At 39.1% G+C, this 16,777-nt stretch overlaps 5 protein-coding genes across 7 annotated transcripts; all 5 read left to right on the top strand.

Moving 5' to 3' along the window:
* Window positions 1-113: 113 nt before the first annotated feature.
* On the top strand, window positions 114-2,180 carry LOC119903555 (gamma-crystallin S-1-like). The gene is made up of 4 exons (XM_038719810.1): window positions 114-126; window positions 273-292; window positions 424-663; window positions 1,844-2,180. Exons 1-4 carry the CDS (start codon window positions 114-116, stop codon window positions 2,114-2,116), a joined length of 546 nt encoding a protein of 181 aa, XP_038575738.1. The 3' UTR covers window positions 2,117-2,180.
* A 1,444-nt stretch (window positions 2,181-3,624) lies between these two features.
* Window positions 3,625-5,883, top strand: LOC119903718 (gamma-crystallin S-1-like). 2 transcript variants are annotated; one of them, XM_038719940.1, is made up of 3 exons: window positions 3,625-3,633; window positions 3,900-4,142; window positions 5,593-5,883. In XM_038719940.1, exons 1-3 carry the CDS (start codon window positions 3,625-3,627, stop codon window positions 5,860-5,862), a joined length of 522 nt encoding a protein of 173 aa, XP_038575868.1. In that variant the 3' UTR covers window positions 5,863-5,883. The 2 variants fall into 2 exon arrangements, with proteins under 2 accessions (XP_038575868.1, XP_038575866.1); XM_038719938.1 differs by having other exon boundaries at window positions 5,590-5,883.
* A 932-nt stretch (window positions 5,884-6,815) lies between these two features.
* On the top strand, window positions 6,816-7,712 carry LOC119903705 (gamma-crystallin M2-like). The gene is made up of 3 exons (XM_038719929.1): window positions 6,816-6,839; window positions 7,028-7,270; window positions 7,398-7,712. The coding sequence occupies exons 1-3, from the start codon at window positions 6,831-6,833 to the stop codon at window positions 7,671-7,673; spliced, it is 528 nt and encodes a 175-aa protein (XP_038575857.1). The 5' UTR covers window positions 6,816-6,830; the 3' UTR covers window positions 7,674-7,712.
* Window positions 7,713-9,610: 1,898 nt separating this feature from the next.
* si:dkey-57a22.15 (uncharacterized protein LOC795575 homolog) lies at window positions 9,611-10,550 on the top strand. Of its 2 annotated transcripts, none has more exons than XM_038719934.1 (3): window positions 9,611-9,619; window positions 9,843-10,082; window positions 10,278-10,550. In XM_038719934.1, exons 1-3 carry the CDS (start codon window positions 9,611-9,613, stop codon window positions 10,548-10,550), a joined length of 522 nt encoding a protein of 173 aa, XP_038575862.1. The 2 variants fall into 2 exon arrangements, with proteins under 2 accessions (XP_038575862.1, XP_038575861.1); XM_038719933.1 differs by having other exon boundaries at window positions 9,843-10,085.
* Window positions 10,551-12,943: 2,393 nt separating this feature from the next.
* LOC119903620 (gamma-crystallin M1) lies at window positions 12,944-13,756 on the top strand. Its single transcript, XM_038719862.1, has 3 exons — window positions 12,944-12,952; window positions 13,069-13,320; window positions 13,437-13,756. The coding sequence occupies exons 1-3, from the start codon at window positions 12,944-12,946 to the stop codon at window positions 13,710-13,712; spliced, it is 537 nt and encodes a 178-aa protein (XP_038575790.1). The 3' UTR covers window positions 13,713-13,756.
* The last annotated feature ends 3,021 nt before the right edge of the window (window positions 13,757-16,777 follow it).

The following is a 16,777-nucleotide window of genomic DNA, read 5'->3' as shown; positions in this document are numbered from 1 at the left end:
TTTAAAACAAACAGAAGATGGCCAAAAGAGCACAGCACTGACTGTTCCAGGGCCTGTCCATGCTGTGGCTCTTGCTAGAAGCTGTACAGTGTCTGTTAACTCTAACAGAGGACATGACAAACGGGAGTAGGCAGACTCCTGTAGAGTCTCTGCTGACACCAGGCTTCATTTGAATAACAACACACGGCAGCACCTACTTCCACAGGGTAATCTATATAAAGATGGACCTTACCTTTGGTGGTCAGAAACGCAGGAAGCGGTTTGACCAACAGCAGCAGCCATTATGGGAAAGGTTTGTGTCCAGTTTTACATTACAAATAAAGACAATGTCCAGGGTACCGAAGGCTCTCTGAGAACCACTGGCTTTAAACAGGTGTCAGAAATGAGCTTAATGTGACAGGCTGACTTATTCTGCTCCAACAGATCATCTTCTACGAGGACAGAAACTTTGGAGGCCGTTACTATGAGTGCATGAGTGACTGCACTGACCTGCACTCCATGTTTGACCGCTGCCGCTCCATCCGGGTGGAGAGCGGCATGTTCATGATCTACGACCGCCCTGGCTTCATGGGAAACCAGTACTTCATGAAGAGGGGAGAGTACTCTGACTACATCAGCATGACAGGCATGAATGACTGCGTAAGGTCCTGCCGCATGATCCCCGTAAGGCCTTCCGTAAAATAATATACTTATTTTTTATCTTTATCAGTAGAATCCAAGTTATATTAAATAATCACATTAGTGAACATCTTAATTTTGTATACCTGACACTGCCTCTAAATGTTTATATTAGGAAGTTATGGTCAAATTTGCACAGAATAAATTACTTCAAGGGTTAAAACAACTGAATTTGATCATAAAGAGATGAGTGAAGTGAAGCTGTAACTGTTGCTTCTGTTTCTCATTTGCCCTTGCACTAAATAATAATAATAATAATTAATGAACACTTAATTTAATGTATATTTAAGCAGATTAAGTGAAAATGTATGTATAAAATTAAGTAATTTAAGGGAACCTGAGTTCAAATTTAGACCATTTGTCCTTATTGAACTGCATTTCCACAATTCACAGACCCCCAAATAATCAGAAATGTGAAGATTTTATCAAGGACTTTTTTGGAACAATTCACTAAGCTATGTATATTTTTAACCATAACTAATTTGCAAAAAGGGGTCTTACACAGTATAGCACTGTTTTGTAAACATACTAAACCCACTCATAACTTTAGAATTTAGAGTTGTTGGATCATCCCAGTTATTAGCTTAGTCCAATCTGTATTCTCAAATGACTAGATATTGCTTGAAAGGTTCAACATTTCAGAAAATACACTTTTTCCAGTCAAGTTTGATGAGATGATTGATACCTCTCTCGTGTCTATAGGGTAAATATTAAGCTACCATGCGCAGCCAGTTAACTTAGCCCAGCATAAAGACCGCAAACAGGGGAAAACATTGGCTCAGTACAAAGGTAAAAAAAGCTGCGTACCAGCACCTGTATCAGTAATTAACACGTAATGTAGTTTAATAAACTCATATAATTCCCTAACTTGCAAGAGGTTCTGTGTCTGACTAGAATCAGATGTCAGACAGCAAGCAGAGCCAGGCCAATGTTTATGCTAAGCTAAGCTTATGGTAGCTCGTGGTAGCTTAATTTTTACCATGTGGTATCAGTCTTCTCATCAAACTCTTGAGAAAGCAAATAAGCAAAATTTCCCAAAACGTCGAACTATTCCTTTAAAAAAAAAAACTTAATCACTATCTTTGACGTTAAGATTTAAAATTCTGTGAAAAATAGGACGCTTTTGACTTTGAGATGTGATCTTTGACCTTCCTGCCCTCTGTAGCACAGTGACAGCTACAGGATGAGGCTGTACGAGCATTTTGACATGGGAGGTGAGATGATGGAGCTGACGGACGACTGCCCCAACCTCATGGACCGTTATCGCATCTCCAACTTCAACTCCTGCAACGTGATGGACGGCCACTGGCTCATATACGAGCAGCCAAACTACAGGGGACGTCACTACTACCTGAAGCCCGGCCAGTACAAGAGCTTCATCGACTGGAGCGGCAACAACTCTAGGGTTGGCTCCATCAGGCGACTCATGGATCTCTAAAGACAGAAGAAGGGTTCTTGTGAAATGTCTACTCTTTGCGTTGTTTCACACGCTGAATAAAATGGCGTCAGTGCTCAAGTGTATTCAGTTTTGTTCTTGCTCTCTGAGTTTGGAGGGAATGATTTCCCGTGAGGGTGTGATGGGGTCATGGCCTGACGTCCTGACTCTCATCAGAGGCTTGAATAAAATCCTGCAAGTACTGACACTGACCACATTGAGACTCAAGCGTTGTCTATTGTAGAGCTGAAGGAAAGTCTTCCTACCTGCCCACCTCTCTCTCGCTGTACTTTTCATTGACACACATACAGTAAATGAAACAAGAGTACAACCAATTTATAAAACCACCACATAGTCCATTTAGTAGCTGTTTTGGAGCTTTCGATCATATCACATCATCAACAGATAGAGTTCGCCCAGTTGTCATTGAATTGTGTTTCTAAGGTCAAGAGTGAATTATGTCAGGAGTGAATTCTTAATATCTATTTTTCTATGATAACCAGGCAAACTCCATCTGCAGATGAGGATCATGTGACATGACATGACTTGTGGTGAGAAGGTTTTCTCTACCTTTATATTTGTTTTAACAAAGAATAAAGTAATACAAGGATCATTGTTCTTGGAATTAGATAACCACCCATCCATCGTCAACCGCTTATCCTGCGCACAGGGTTGCGGGGGGTCTGGAGCCAATCACAGCTTACATCGGGCGAAAGGCGGGGTACACCCTGGACAGTTCACCAGTCCATCGCAGGGAATTAGATAACATTTAATTGAATTTTTTTGTTGTAGTTTCCATGTGTGGGTATTTTTATTTGGACATAAATGAGCCTCTCCACCAGAGGGCAGTGGTAGAGAGCTGAAACACAAGGTCAAAATAACATGCTGTTGACAAAAAAAGAGAGATACAATTGTTACCCGGAAATATTTTTAATATTTTACAACACATGACTCTAAGACCTAAAACAGAATTCAAACAGAAGATAACAAAGTGATGATGTGACATTAACACATGGTAAAACTGTACTTTGGAAATAGTTCTGATAATAAAGTAGCAAAAAAACAAACAAAATATACAATTTGAGGATGTTAAGTCTCTACTTAAAGCTTAAGAGTTGAAAGAAGGAAATATCCATACCAAGAACTCCACTAATGCACTTATACTAGAAAGCAAAAGACCTACGGCCTAATTTTCAGCAGTAGTACATATAGTAACACACCACCCATTCAGTGACGACAAAGAGTTCAGGACTGTTTCATAGAAATACCTCCTGCAACAACACCAGACCGACCCCAAAAAAGCTGTGAGCTCTCACCTGTACAAACATAACTCCTAAACATCTCTTCAGGATAACACCGCGGCACAAACACCAAAGATTCCTGGCTATTACAATATGAATAACACATGCAGAGTCTGCATTTCACATTCACTATATATGTGACAGGTGGGAGTCTTCAAAGAGCTGGATGGATCACACAGGCCAAGGCACAGGGCAGGCAAACCAGCCAACATGGGGAAGGTACGCTGACAGTACGCTTGTTTATGTTGATATATGAGGGGAAAAATGTTCTTATTGGGAAGTAAACAAGAAGGTAAAACAGGCCTTCAGGCTTTAGTCTTTGATTCTTGAGCTTCACTGATTACAGGTTGTTTTTTTTAAATGCCCCGAAAAGGCTTGATTAAGCAGAACATGTACTGTATATTTTTTGTGTTGAACATATTTTCATATTTTTCAATGAAAGAAAAGTCAATTCTAAACATAGCCATTGCAACTGCCATGTTTAGATTATCTTCTATGAGGACAAGAACTTCTCTGGGCGCCATTTTGAGTGCAGTAATGAATGTGCGGACCTGATGTGCCACATTTGCCGCTGCAACTCCATCAAGGTGGAGAGCGGCAGCTTCATGATCTATGAAAAACCTAACTATACTGGAAACCAGTACTACCTGAGAAGAGGGGAGTATCCTGACTATAATTCCTGGCTGAGTGTCAACGACTCTGTCAGCTCCTGTCACCTCATCTCCCCGGTGAGCAAAGTCAACAACTTGTACACTAAGCAGAGTCATACAGATACATTAGTTATATAAATATTGGATATTGGTATGGTCATTTTGCTCTACTGGTGAGTAGAACAATTCATCCTAATGATGATTTTTCATTTAAAATAGCAACATATTTAACAATATTTAATTATTCTATTTTTTTCTAGTTGCTAAGGACCTGCTAACACTGTTTCAGTTGAAGTTTTAGTGTCTGTTGTTGGTCTAAATGTTTTTTATTAATTTATTTGTTTATTTTTATTGTCGGGGGAAACACTAAAAGTTTGTTATTTTGGCATGAAAATGGTCAAATTTGATCTAAAGACATCAAGTGTGTAGCAATAGGTGTAATTTACACTGTGGATGCTGGGGATGCCACCACATTTTGAAATGACTGATTTTGTCCCCACCACTTTTTGAAAGCATTTGTTAAAAAATGTTCTGAAAAATAGCTTGCACTAAGAAATGTTAACCAACAAATGAAAGTGCTATGGAGAAAAGTTTATTTGCACAACAAGAAAACATGAAACAAATGTGCATTAAATGTGCAAAAACGTTACTTTTTTTGTTTCTCTTTTTTAGACATTTATTTAAAGACACCACCATAAATTGTAGCAGAAAATGTCTCCAGAATGCAGGAAATTAAGAGCTAAATGCTCATTATGTTTTTGAGCAAGAGCAAAACCAATTTATAAAACCACCACATGGTCCATTTAGTAGCTGTTTTGGACCATCGTCAATTCTTGTGACACACTTGTATCAGCTATATCAACCTAATCTGAGCCTTTATGTACCCACCACTTTTCAACACAAAGCGACGCCCTTGTGTGTAGCTATTTGTAACTCTAGTCTAACAATTACGAAGTCCCCAACTTTGCTAGCGGCTCTGTGAGGCTGTACAACAGTGTTCTGAGCTAAATGCTAACATCAGCACGCTAACATGCTCACAATGACAATACTAACATGCTGATGCTTAACAGATCTTAATTAGTTAGCATGCTAACCTAGCTAATTTGCAGTAAACGTATAGAAGGCCTGCAGCTGAGGCTGATGGGAATGACATAAAAAAATGGATAAATAAAGATTTTGGACTGAAGATGGCGCTAGATAAAAAGTACTCACTAAGTGATTACAATTCATCCTGAGGAGAAAATGAATGAACCAAATGTCACGACGGAGCATACAATACATTTTAAAAATATTCATTATTCATTGTGTAGTGTTTACAAAAACATTAGACAAATATATCCAACATCCATCACAAAAAACATCTTTTAATGATGCATCTTTTAGTAAACCGTTCACATAAAATGGGAAGTCAGTACATCAGTATCGGTACAGCTACATTGTAAATGGCACATGGAACAAAATATATATTGTTAAAAATGTAGGAGGCTACTTGACTAAATGATTCCCATCTCACATTTAAAACCAGGAGCCTGGGTCGTTCAACGTGCGCCTGTATGAACGGATCGAGTTCGGAGGTCAGATGATGGACCTGGTGGATGACTGTCCCAACGTCATGGACCGCTTCCACATAAACGACATCTTCTCCTGCAACGTGACCAATGGCAACTGGCTCTTCTACGAGCACCCGAACTACCGGGGCAGGATGTACCTGATAAGGCCTGGAGAGTACAAGAGGTTCAGTGAGTGGGGTGGCAGGAACGCCAGGGTCGGCTCCATCAGGCGCATCATGGACTATTGATCTGCTTTGGAGGATATCCCAGAGCTGGATGGAGGTTTTGAAAAGGCTTCATGCTTAGATAATAGCCCTCAAGACTATAGAAAGTACAAAATACTTTGTGTGAGGCTCTGTGACAAAGACTGTTTTTGGTAATGTTTGGTCATTTTACTTCAAGGATTAAGACAAAATCCTTGCGTCCTGAAGAGCTTATGAAAAACTGGAATAAGAACGGTTGACTCCCTGATATTATGATGGACTCCTTAAAAGGGACTCATTGCAAAGCACTATACATCAAGAGCACAAGCAACAACAACAAAATGTTTTTGGACCTGTTCTTGATCACACACCATCGTATAATAAAGCTGTTGCAAAGAGTCTTCATATTCCATTCAGTTATGAGGAGAACCTAAAACACAGCATGTGTTGTGAATGCTGTAACTTTTAGGACTTTAAGACATATGGTTAAGTGGTAAAGGTATGTCACTTTATAAATAAGCTATTGTACAACTGCAATGTTTGTCTCTATGATGAGTGACAGATGTGTCTAAATCCTTCACATGAAGTAATATCTTCTTTTTCTTATTCTACCTCATGTCCAGATTTAAAAACATCTCTAAATATCTCTTTATCTGATAGATTGTACAGATTATCATGAGTCAGCCCTATTAAATATCAATTTAATCTTGCTGATACTGTGCAGGACACACTCTATCAGGCTATTGTACGGTGGCATATTCTGGGGTGAAATTGTGATGAACATGGAGGAAAGAACAATAACTCATCACACACCAAGAGTCATCTATACATAAACAGATTTTTCCCATCTGCCCATGTACCCCCACCCCTGATCCATCATCACTGTGAGGGATGTATTTGAATGACAATACTTTATGCTGTGCAATCACACAGCTGCCCTTTCTTTCTTTTTTTTATAAAGCAGAGTGGCTTGGCTCAGGGACAGCAGAGTGGTAACACAGTCTGATGCCAACATGGGAAAGGTAAAGTAAAATAAATGTCATGGTTTTACCCACGCTTTCTACATGTGTGTATTTTACTGAGTAGTTCTTGGGTTCTTAATTTTTGTCTATCTGCTCGACTAGACATTCGCAGTCCTGTGCTATAAATGCAACTCTGCAACTTAAAATGTAAACTATCATGTGTGTTTGTGCCACGATTGCTTTTGCAGATCATATTTTACGAAGACAGAAACTTCCAAGGCCGCTCTCATGAGAGCAGTAGCGACTGTGCCGACCTCCACTCCTACTTCAACAGATGTAACTCCATCAGGGTGGAGAGTGGCTGCTTCATGGTCTATGAGAGGCCCAACTACACGGGAAACCAGTACTACCTGAGGAGAGGGGAGTACTCTGATAACCAGCGTATGATTGGAATGAATGACTGTGTCAGATCCTGCCGGATGATCCCCCAGGTAAAGATAGTTATTAACTATGTTAAATGCATGCTTTTTGTAAATCAGTTATGAGTCAATAGTGAGTGAATCAATGAGATATATTATTGTACTGGTCAAAGTAACAAAGTTTTCCATCCTGTGCCAGCACCAAGGCTCCTACAGGATGAGGCTTTACGAACGCGCCGACATGTCTGGCCAGATGCACGAGCTGGTGGACGACTGTCCAAATGTCCAGGACCACCTCAGCATGTCCGACTTCAACTCCTGTAATGTGATGGACGGCCACTGGCTGCTCTACGACCAACCCAACTACAAGGGCAGAGCGTACTACCTGAGGCCCGGAGAGTACAGGAGATACAGCGACTGGGGTGGCGTCAGCCCAAGAGTCGGTTCCCTCAGAAGAATCACAGACATCATCTGAAGTCAAGCTTCGTTTAAATTTATCTTTCCCTGAGTTAAACTGTCTGTTTTCCCAATAAACCCTAACTGCCTACTAAAACATTACTGTTTTATTTTGTGTTCTATCTGACAGCTGTAGTTTGTTGCCTCACAATTGGTCACCAGAATTAAAAATTACTTTAAAGCTTTATTATCATTTTGTAAATAGCCCTAAAATCAGATTGCAGATTTCTTCTTCTAGTAGATGTCACTGTCTGAAAGCTAGGTTTAAACAATTTATCTAACATAGCTTCTGGTTTTTACTGTACACTATAGTTTAATCTCCTCTATGCTTAGGCATACCATACCAAACAATGCCAGAGGGTTGGCCTCTCCCACTTTGTGCCACCAGTGGGATTAGCTGCTCTTTATGGTGGCGGAATTTATCCATACGATTAGTGTTAAACACAAAACGCTATATAGAGCACAGACTGGAGAGTGTGAGACAGGGTAAGTGACAGGAAAAAGGGAGGTGAATGTCACAAATGAAATGAGATAAATAGTAAAAGATCAGGATGGATCTAGTAAAGCAGGACACAGGCGATATCTCAAATACACATAATAAAAATAACAAATTACATAAACACATATTTGTAAATTCACAATATGCAAACTATGTCAACCCCGTGATTAAAGTTTTGCCAAATCAAAAATAAAGAAAATTAACTATTTATGACTATGGACTACTAACTATGGATACACATTCTGTTTACGGTTGTCATAATATTTGAAAACAAACAAACAAATATAAACAACCAAACCTAAGCACAACAGTTAAGCAAAAATCATCCAAATGTTTGTTTCATCAATTCAAAAATTTACTCTTTTATTCCTAGGGAGATAAAAGTTTCAGGTGTTTTAGGTGTTTCTGAGGGGGGTTGTCTCACATTCATAAAAAATTTTGCATAGTTATAATTATTTTTTATAACAAAATATTATTTAACAAACATCAGTCAGAACACTGAAACATAAATATACATACATACAGTCTAAAGTTCCTGACTTTCTCATTTATCATCATTTTGATGTGGATATCAAGGTTAGATGTATATACATATATAAAGCTGTCAATCTGTATGGCACCATGTCACCAAATATTTACCATGACACCATGGAATCTATTTTCCAGAATAGATGTATATAAATAATTACATGATATATATAATAATATGTAATTACATTAAATACACACTGCCTGTTGTGAACAAACATGTCATAAAATAAAATAGTAGTCATTATTTGCCATATCTGGACCATAAATTTAGACCATGTAATCATTTAGCAGTGTGATATTATGGAGGGAGTCAAACATGGCTGTGAGTCATGAAGGGAATTGTAGTCCATTAGGCCAAAACTGTCAGATAGTTGAACAACAATACTGTACCACACCTGAATCTGGGGGTAAATGTGTTGAAAATAAACAAAGTAAAAGTTGACGCGAGCATTCCACACACATACAGATAACATACACTGTCACAATGTACAAATCCTAATACAATCTTTACATGCAGTGTAGCCTACAGACTGACAGCACAGTATACACTTACTTATTTGCATACAGTAGGGTAGCTCAGGTAGAGCATTAGGAGAGTGAATGGCTTCCTGGTCTGTTACGCAACATATTTAATGCGAAAGAGCTGTTCCATATTGTTCTGCAGCCATTGTCCACTGGATGTGTGGATACCATACTAGTCTTTTCCTTTGTCCATGCATGTCAAAACACCAAACCAGTTAATTATTTATCCTTTTTTTCAAATACAAATCCATATTTCTGACCCAATGTTGTGCTCCAACAAAAAGGTAAACATGTGCCAGTAGCCTTCAATTATAGCTATGAGAGAATTTGAATAACAATACTTTGTTTGTCAAGAGGTAGTATAAAAAGCCCTGAAAACATGGGGAATCTCTCCAACGGAGACCATGGGGAAGGTAAGTACTGTTTTTTCTCTCTGTTTAGATTCAATGTGAGTTACTACAGTTTGTTCTCAGTATGTTTTCAGAATGAGAATCAGATTTATTGCCAAGTAGATTTACACATATAAGGAATTTGCTTTCTGTTGAACACAGAGCTGAATTCTTATTATTCTCTTTTTGCTGAATGTCATTAGGCAAAGTTCACTCAGCAGCTCACGACACTTCTATTTTTCACCAGATTATCTTTTACGAGGACAAGAACTTCCAGGGTCGGAGCTATGAGTGCAGCAATGACTGCACGGACCTTCACTCGTATTTCAGCCGTTGCAACTCCATCAGGGTGGAAAGCGGCTGCTTCATGATCTATGAGCGACCCAACTTCATGGGCCACCAGTACTTCATGAGGAGGGGAGAGTATCCAGACTACCAGAGGTGGATGGGCTTCAGTAGCTGCATCCGTTCCTGTCGGATGATTCCAGTGGTAAGTGGGTAAGGTTTGTGAAGACACTGTGAAAGAGAACTTTCAGAATAGTTCTGAATTCATTTCATGAAGTCAGGATGACTCAAAACAAAGTAAGGAGTCTGCTGTTTGAGTATATTTTATGTTAACACTGCAAGTTTGATTTGTCATAGGCTTGTGGTTACATCAAACTTTTTCCCTTTGGTCCCACAGTATCGAGGCTCCTACAGATTGCGCATCTATGAGAAGCCCGACTTCAGTGGTCACATGATGGAGTTCATGGATGACTGTCCCTGTGTGTCTGACCGTTTCCATCACCGCCACGTCTACTCCTGTAATGTTATGAATGGCTACTGGATCTTCTATGAGTACCCCAACTATAGAGGCAGACAGTACTTCCTGAGAACTGGGGAGTACAGGAGGTACCGTGACTGGTGCGCCACCTGCGCCATCGTCGGGTCCTTCAGAAGGGTCACCGAATTTTAGCCATTAAGCGAAACCTTGCTGTAAATATCAAACACTTTGTTTATTAAAGATGTTGAATTTTTAACCTTTTTTTGTGAATGTGGTTTCATTGATTTGTCAGATTGGCTTTGAAAGGCTTACAAAAGTGTGATTTTGTTGTCTGACCTGGAGTAAGTAAAATGAGCCTTATAAAAGCAATAAAAGAGCTGCCAACACTGTAACTGTGTGGTTTGCAGATCTTGCACTTGCTCTGTAATTACTGTGAACAAGATGGTAAAAACACAATTTTTTATTGAGATTGCTCCTTAACTATAAGAAACAAGAGGGCCAAGCAGCCATAACTGTACTGCAGCTGCTCCAAAGCAAAATAAACTACCCATCAAGTGGGCAACACTAAATCTTTTCCTCTGTGATACTTTGACTTTGACTCACTCATGTTTAATGTTGTACTAAATATAATTACTATATTACTATAAATCCTTATAATTTGCAACACATTTTCCTGCAGCCACATTACTGTACCCCATAAGTTATTGGTAATAACAAAAAAAATAACTTATGAAATTCCTCTAAATTATAATATTGTATTAATCACATATTTAACTTATTTTCTAACTTCAAAGTAGAGGTTGGATATTGTCATATGCCAAATCAAGAGAATCTCCTAAACTCATATTTTGAAGTCATTAAAATGTACAGTATAATAAGTAAACTAATAGTAGTTATATTCAATAAATAACAACAATAAACTTGAATGAATAAATTATTTACCCTCTGCCAGCCCTGATCCATAACACCAGAACCTGGTTCAAGCAATGAGTCTAACTCACAACTCTCTCCGTCAGTTTAACACACACACACACACACACACACACACACACACACACACACACACACACAGCAGAGTTCGCAGAGCGAGGTAGACATAATGAGTAATGGGAAAGAGAAAGAGAGAGAAAGTCGTACTTTTATAGTTACCTATGACAGTAGTTTTAAGCTAGTTACGGCTGTCCATTCAACAAATGACAGAAAACTAACATTAGACATTGCAGATTGTAATTCCAGCGATGGTAAACTGGAATTACTCTTGCATGCTGTTCAGTATTTGTGAGTGACAACCTTCTTTTTTTGTGATTTACTTCCTCTTTTTTCTCTCCAACACCATTTCTTTTAACAATAATAACAATACTTATTTTTCCCAAACCTTCCTACCAAATATGTCACCTAGTATTTTAGTAAGTAGATTACAATATATAGTACAATAATTTCATAGCTTATATTTCTCAGTATCCCTCATATATATACGCCATGTCTTTGCAGAATAAGCGGCATCTTTTAAATCACTTCTCTGTTTGGTATTTAATTCCATTTTATATTGCAATATTTTTAATTGTCTGATTTTATGTGCCCGTTTGTAATCCTGGAAGTACTTCGTGACTTTGGTTTGAAAAGTACTGTATAAATAAAGTTTATTATTGTTATTATGTCATTCAATTTGCATTGGTGTTTTATTGCGCAAGCCAATGTTCTAATCCAGTTTCATGTCTACTTATTGATCATATATTTTTAGTGTCAACATGTCAGAGGTTACACCAATTCACTGGTCGAGTCTTCTGCAAATTTATTGCAAATTTGAAATGAATTCCCAGAAAATCTGCAGAAGAAAATGCTACTGAATGCAAGTTTCCTTCCGCTGCTGTTATGTGAATATTAGAAGTTGGACCCCACCGGGTTACAACGAGCACTATGCCTGGGTATTACTCACTTATCTTTATACATTACTGCACAACAATCACCAATTTCTGAAGCAATCTGCATTAATTTGATGAAGGTGTAGTGCTGCTCATAAATCCTATGAACTAAGCTGTTCTGTTTGGTTAGAGGCTATGTATCTTTCCTGATATCTCATGTTGTTCCAAATGTACAAATTGCCTTTTAAATAAAATTGGTTACATTTGATTGCATGAAACAACATTCTTTTGATTTACAAATCATCATTTGTTATCAGTGGTGTGAAGCTGTTGTGAAAATACAAAAATACAAAGTCAGTATGTTTAATTCAGATTCTAGGTCTCTCACAGGTTTGTTAGAGATGTGGCCTGATGTCACGTTCTTTCCATCAGTGATGATCAGACCATATGTGGGGAACATTCTGAATGAGAATGTACCACAAACAAAGCTTATGCTTATAATAGACAATGCAGATGACTGCTGCCAGAAATGTATGGATGGAGAACCATTGTTACACATTTATAGGCCGCGTTCAGCAAAAGTCTGTACTGCTAATTCATCAGCTTTGCACATTTGAATAACAACACATCATGGCCCCTGGGGTTTTGTATAAAAGGGCCCTGGAGTCATGGAGTTGGCAGAGCAAGTTGAACCATCCACTAGGAATTACCTAAACCACCATCATGGGCAAGGTAATGGGGTATTTACTTATTAAAATCAGTTTTAACATAGCAAAATAAATCAAAATGTTAAGATTAGTGCTGATATGATTGTTAAATCCAGATCTTACCTCTGTTCTCTGTTTCAGATCGTCTTCTACGAGGAGAGGAACTTCCAGGGTCGCTCCTATGAGTGCATGAGCGACTGCTCTGACATGTCCTCCTACCTGAGCAGGTGCCAGTCCTGCAGGGTGGAGAGCGGCTGCTTCATGGTCTACGAGCGTCCCAACTACATGGGCATGCAGTTCTTCTTGAGGAGGGGAGAGTACCATGATATGCAGCGCATGATGAGCATGGGAATGATGTTTGACAACATCAGATCCTGCAGGATGATCCCCTATGTAAGAAATCTCATCAACACATCCCTTTGATTTTTTATAAGTTTGAACTTCATTGTTAGTTGTAAAATGTTTGGTTATGGCCATACTTACACTTTCCTGATTTTGTTGTATTACAGCACAGAGGCCAGTTCAGGATGAGGATCTACGAGAGGGAGAACTTTGGTGGTCAGATGAATGAGCTGATGGACGACTGCGACAACATCATGGACCGTTACCGTATGTCCGAGTGCATGTCCAGCCATGTGATGGACGGCCACTGGCTGATGTATGAGCATCCCCACTACAGAGGCAGGATGATGTACCTGAGGCCCGGAGAGTACAGGAGCTTCAGGGACATGGGCATGAGCGGCATGAGGTGGATGAGCATGAGGCGCATCACTGATATGTGCTAGACTTCTGTATTTGACTTGAAGTAAATAAAAATGACCTGTAATTCATAACCATGTTTGTCAGACATTTGTTGCCTTTGTGTGGTTTGTCATTAACTGTGAAAATAACTAAATCCCATCACCACATAAAGGATAGTTGCTATTACTCCCAAACTTAATGACACTTAAAAATGAAAGTAATGAAAAAAAGTAATCCTGCTAAACGCTTGTTTACATCAAAAATATGTTTACTATTCAAAAAAGAATTATCTTATATCTGTAGCTTTGGCCATTGTTTCTATTATAATACGATTGTACTCACCAAAGTAATTTCAGAGATCTTCAACATCGTTCCAACAAAGTTAGACAAAAAACATAAATGTTCAGGTGATTTAGAGATAATGTCAGCAAGATATCACAGCAATGAACTTGGTGAGGACAATCATCATAACCAATAGGACAACAAAAACAAGATCAATATGAATAAGATGTATTGTAATGAACCATAATCATCCTGTAATCATAGGTAGTATTCCAATTTATCTACAATTTGTATCATTCAATTTAACATTAATTGTATAGTACCTTTCATACAGGTTAATACAATTCAAAGTGCTTTACAGATAACTGACAAGCTGATAATAAGATGTAAAGAGTAAAACAATTTCAGACTAATGCACACAAGAAATAGACATGATAAAAATGATATAGTAAAACCAATAAAATTGATTAAAGCAGTAAAATAGATACAAGACAAATGACAAATGACAAATAATGCAAATAAGAGGCAATAAACCTTCACATCCAAAGCCAGGCTGAAGAGTTATGTTTTAACTTACTGTTACTTTTTGTAACAGTATGGCTAAATACACAGCTTCCATTTGTCACTAGCAAGGTTAAGATTTTATCTCTGTCCCTCAGAGAGTTGTGAGTTACAGACATTAAAAAGGGTAATTAGCCATATTTCTCTATCCAATGTAGGTCTCAAAGGCAGTTGTAAATAATTAGTTTTCCTTACTGATGAACACCTGCTGTAGTTAGTTATAATTCAGACAGTTACAATTGATTATGGGAAGCTCTAATGATGTATATGATAACCTATTTTATAATATAGTCATATATATATATATATATATATATATATAATTTATAATTTGTCAGCTAGTTTTACATTTAGTCTTAGTACTGAGAACAAAAGTCCATGTTAGTTTTAGTCTTATTTAGTCAACCTCATCCTTTTTGTGAAAGCGGTGTGGGGAAGCTATGATAGGGAAATCCGCCGTAGCACACGAAAAGCTTCTAGTTATTTGAGAGAACATTGGGCTGATCTGGTCTTTGAGATCTGAATGAATGTAGTGATGGTGTGCTTGGGAGGACCAGCGGTGCATTATCTGTTTCACATGCTCGAATGACATTGCAGGAGGCTGAGGTGGTACACATTGAAGAGGACAGAAGCCTGCAAATTGGTGTTTACAGAAAACCCACACACACAGACCAATACCTACTCTTTGATTCCCACCACCCACTGGATCATAAGCTAGGGGTCATGAGAACACTGCACCACAGAGCGAAAAACATACCAACAAGCACCCAAGCCAGAGAGAAAGAACAGAACCACCTGAAGGGGGCACTTACAGCCTGTGGATACCCTAAATGGACCTTTGTGAAAACAGCCACAAGATCCAAGAAAAACAAAACTACAAGGGAGGAGGAAAAGAAGGTCAAACGCAACAACATTGTGATTCCATCACAACACACTAAGACAAATGTGGGTACACCCACCCGCGCACCAAAACACAAGAAAAGCAATCTAGTGTATGCGGTCCAATGCAGTGAGGAATGCACAGACCTGTATATTGGGGAGACTAAACAACCACTACACAAATGCATGGCTCAACACAGAAGGGCCAACTCCAACTCAAGAATCTGCAGTTTACTTACATCTGAAGGACCAACACATTCTCATCTCAATGCGTCATAACTGACGCTTTCAAGAGTGCGTGACAAAGGATTTTACGCTAAAGGTACCCTTCCGTCTCAAACAACTACGCTTTGTCACTCTTTCTCAAATCGTCGGTATATGACGCCCTGAGATGAGAACGGGCTCGAAGGACAGAGGACACTCGTTTGAGGAACACCAGGTGCACATTTTAGACAGAAAAGATGGATGGTTTGAAAGAGGTTTCGAGAAAGCCATCTACACCAGGGTTGAGAAGCCGTAGATGAAGAGAGGGGGTCTACGCCACCACTTATCCCCCACTTACAATGCTGTCCTTTCATCACTTCCCAGGAAACTCAACAAAGGGAAACTTTTGGCCTTAGGTGAAGATACCAACGATGGTCGTTCAGTCTTGGCCTCCGGTAGTTCTGACGACCATAACGACTGTCGCTACCACAGCCAGGAACACTAACGAACCAGCGGTATCAATGATCCTGGCAAACGACCCCACTGAGGTTAAATAGCTGAGTTTCCCCACCAGTCAGTCAGAACTGAAGAAGTCCTTTGGATGAAAGACGAAAAGTTTTCTAGTATCTTCAACCAAGTCCAGTTGGATAACTATGACCTGGATAACTGAGAATCTTCACAGACATCTGCCTGACAAGAGAGTACTTGGCGGAAATGCTGGTGGAACCAGGATTGACTAGCCAATTGACCGGACTCAGAGACGATTTGACATGGTTGTGTTCTGGGATTCCAGAGTTGCAAATAGTTCACAAGGGTCTTGAAAGGGTTAAAGACAAAAGTAAAAGACACGTGTTAGCTGGCCCGATTGATTGGATTTGGTTCACAGTGTTGTTTGAGAAATTAGTCTAAATTGCAGGTATGACGCCAAAAGTCAAAGTGAAGGGGAGATGCAATGAAGTGAAACCAAAGAGAGCAAGTGTGAATGTAGCTTCTAACCGGCAAAGATGTCTCACAGAAGTCTGCTGTGGGAGGAAGGCGGCAGAGGTCTCGTGCTGGCTCTTGATGTTGACCTGTAAGAAGTAAAGTTATTTGAGAATGGGTTGTGTGGGTATTTATGGAAATCCTACTCCTGAAACTCTGCTAATTAGCTACACATCATAATTACCTGGATACCAACTTTTAG

Source organism: Micropterus salmoides, unplaced genomic scaffold (genome assembly GCF_014851395.1).
Source record: "Micropterus salmoides isolate LMB-PRFRI ecotype aquatic unplaced genomic scaffold, ASM1485139v1 Ms_hic_scaffold_15, whole genome shotgun sequence".
NCBI classification, from domain to species: Eukaryota; Metazoa; Chordata; class Actinopteri; order Centrarchiformes; family Centrarchidae; genus Micropterus; species Micropterus salmoides.
The sequence above is the reverse complement of the archived record's forward strand: the minus strand, read 5'-3'. Positions and strand labels throughout refer to the sequence as shown.

Excerpts from the sequence above, each read along its gene's own strand:
- LOC119903555 (XM_038719810.1), top strand. Across the intron at positions 293-423 it reads CAGCAGCCATTATGGGAAAG|ATCATCTTCTACGAGGACAG; the intron begins GTTTGTGTCCAG and ends CTGCTCCAACAG. Across the intron at positions 664-1,843 it reads GGTCCTGCCGCATGATCCCC|CACAGTGACAGCTACAGGAT; the intron begins GTAAGGCCTTCC and ends TGCCCTCTGTAG.
- LOC119903718 (XM_038719938.1), top strand. Across the intron at positions 4,143-5,589 it reads CCTGTCACCTCATCTCCCCG|GAGCCTGGGTCGTTCAACGT; the intron begins GTGAGCAAAGTC and ends ATTTAAAACCAG.
- LOC119903705 (XM_038719929.1), top strand. Across the intron at positions 7,271-7,397 it reads CCTGCCGGATGATCCCCCAG|CACCAAGGCTCCTACAGGAT; the intron begins GTAAAGATAGTT and ends ATCCTGTGCCAG.
- si:dkey-57a22.15 (XM_038719933.1), top strand. Across the intron at positions 10,086-10,277 it reads CCTGTCGGATGATTCCAGTG|TATCGAGGCTCCTACAGATT; the intron begins GTAAGTGGGTAA and ends TTGGTCCCACAG.
- LOC119903620 (XM_038719862.1), top strand. Across the intron at positions 13,321-13,436 it reads CCTGCAGGATGATCCCCTAT|CACAGAGGCCAGTTCAGGAT; the intron begins GTAAGAAATCTC and ends GTTGTATTACAG.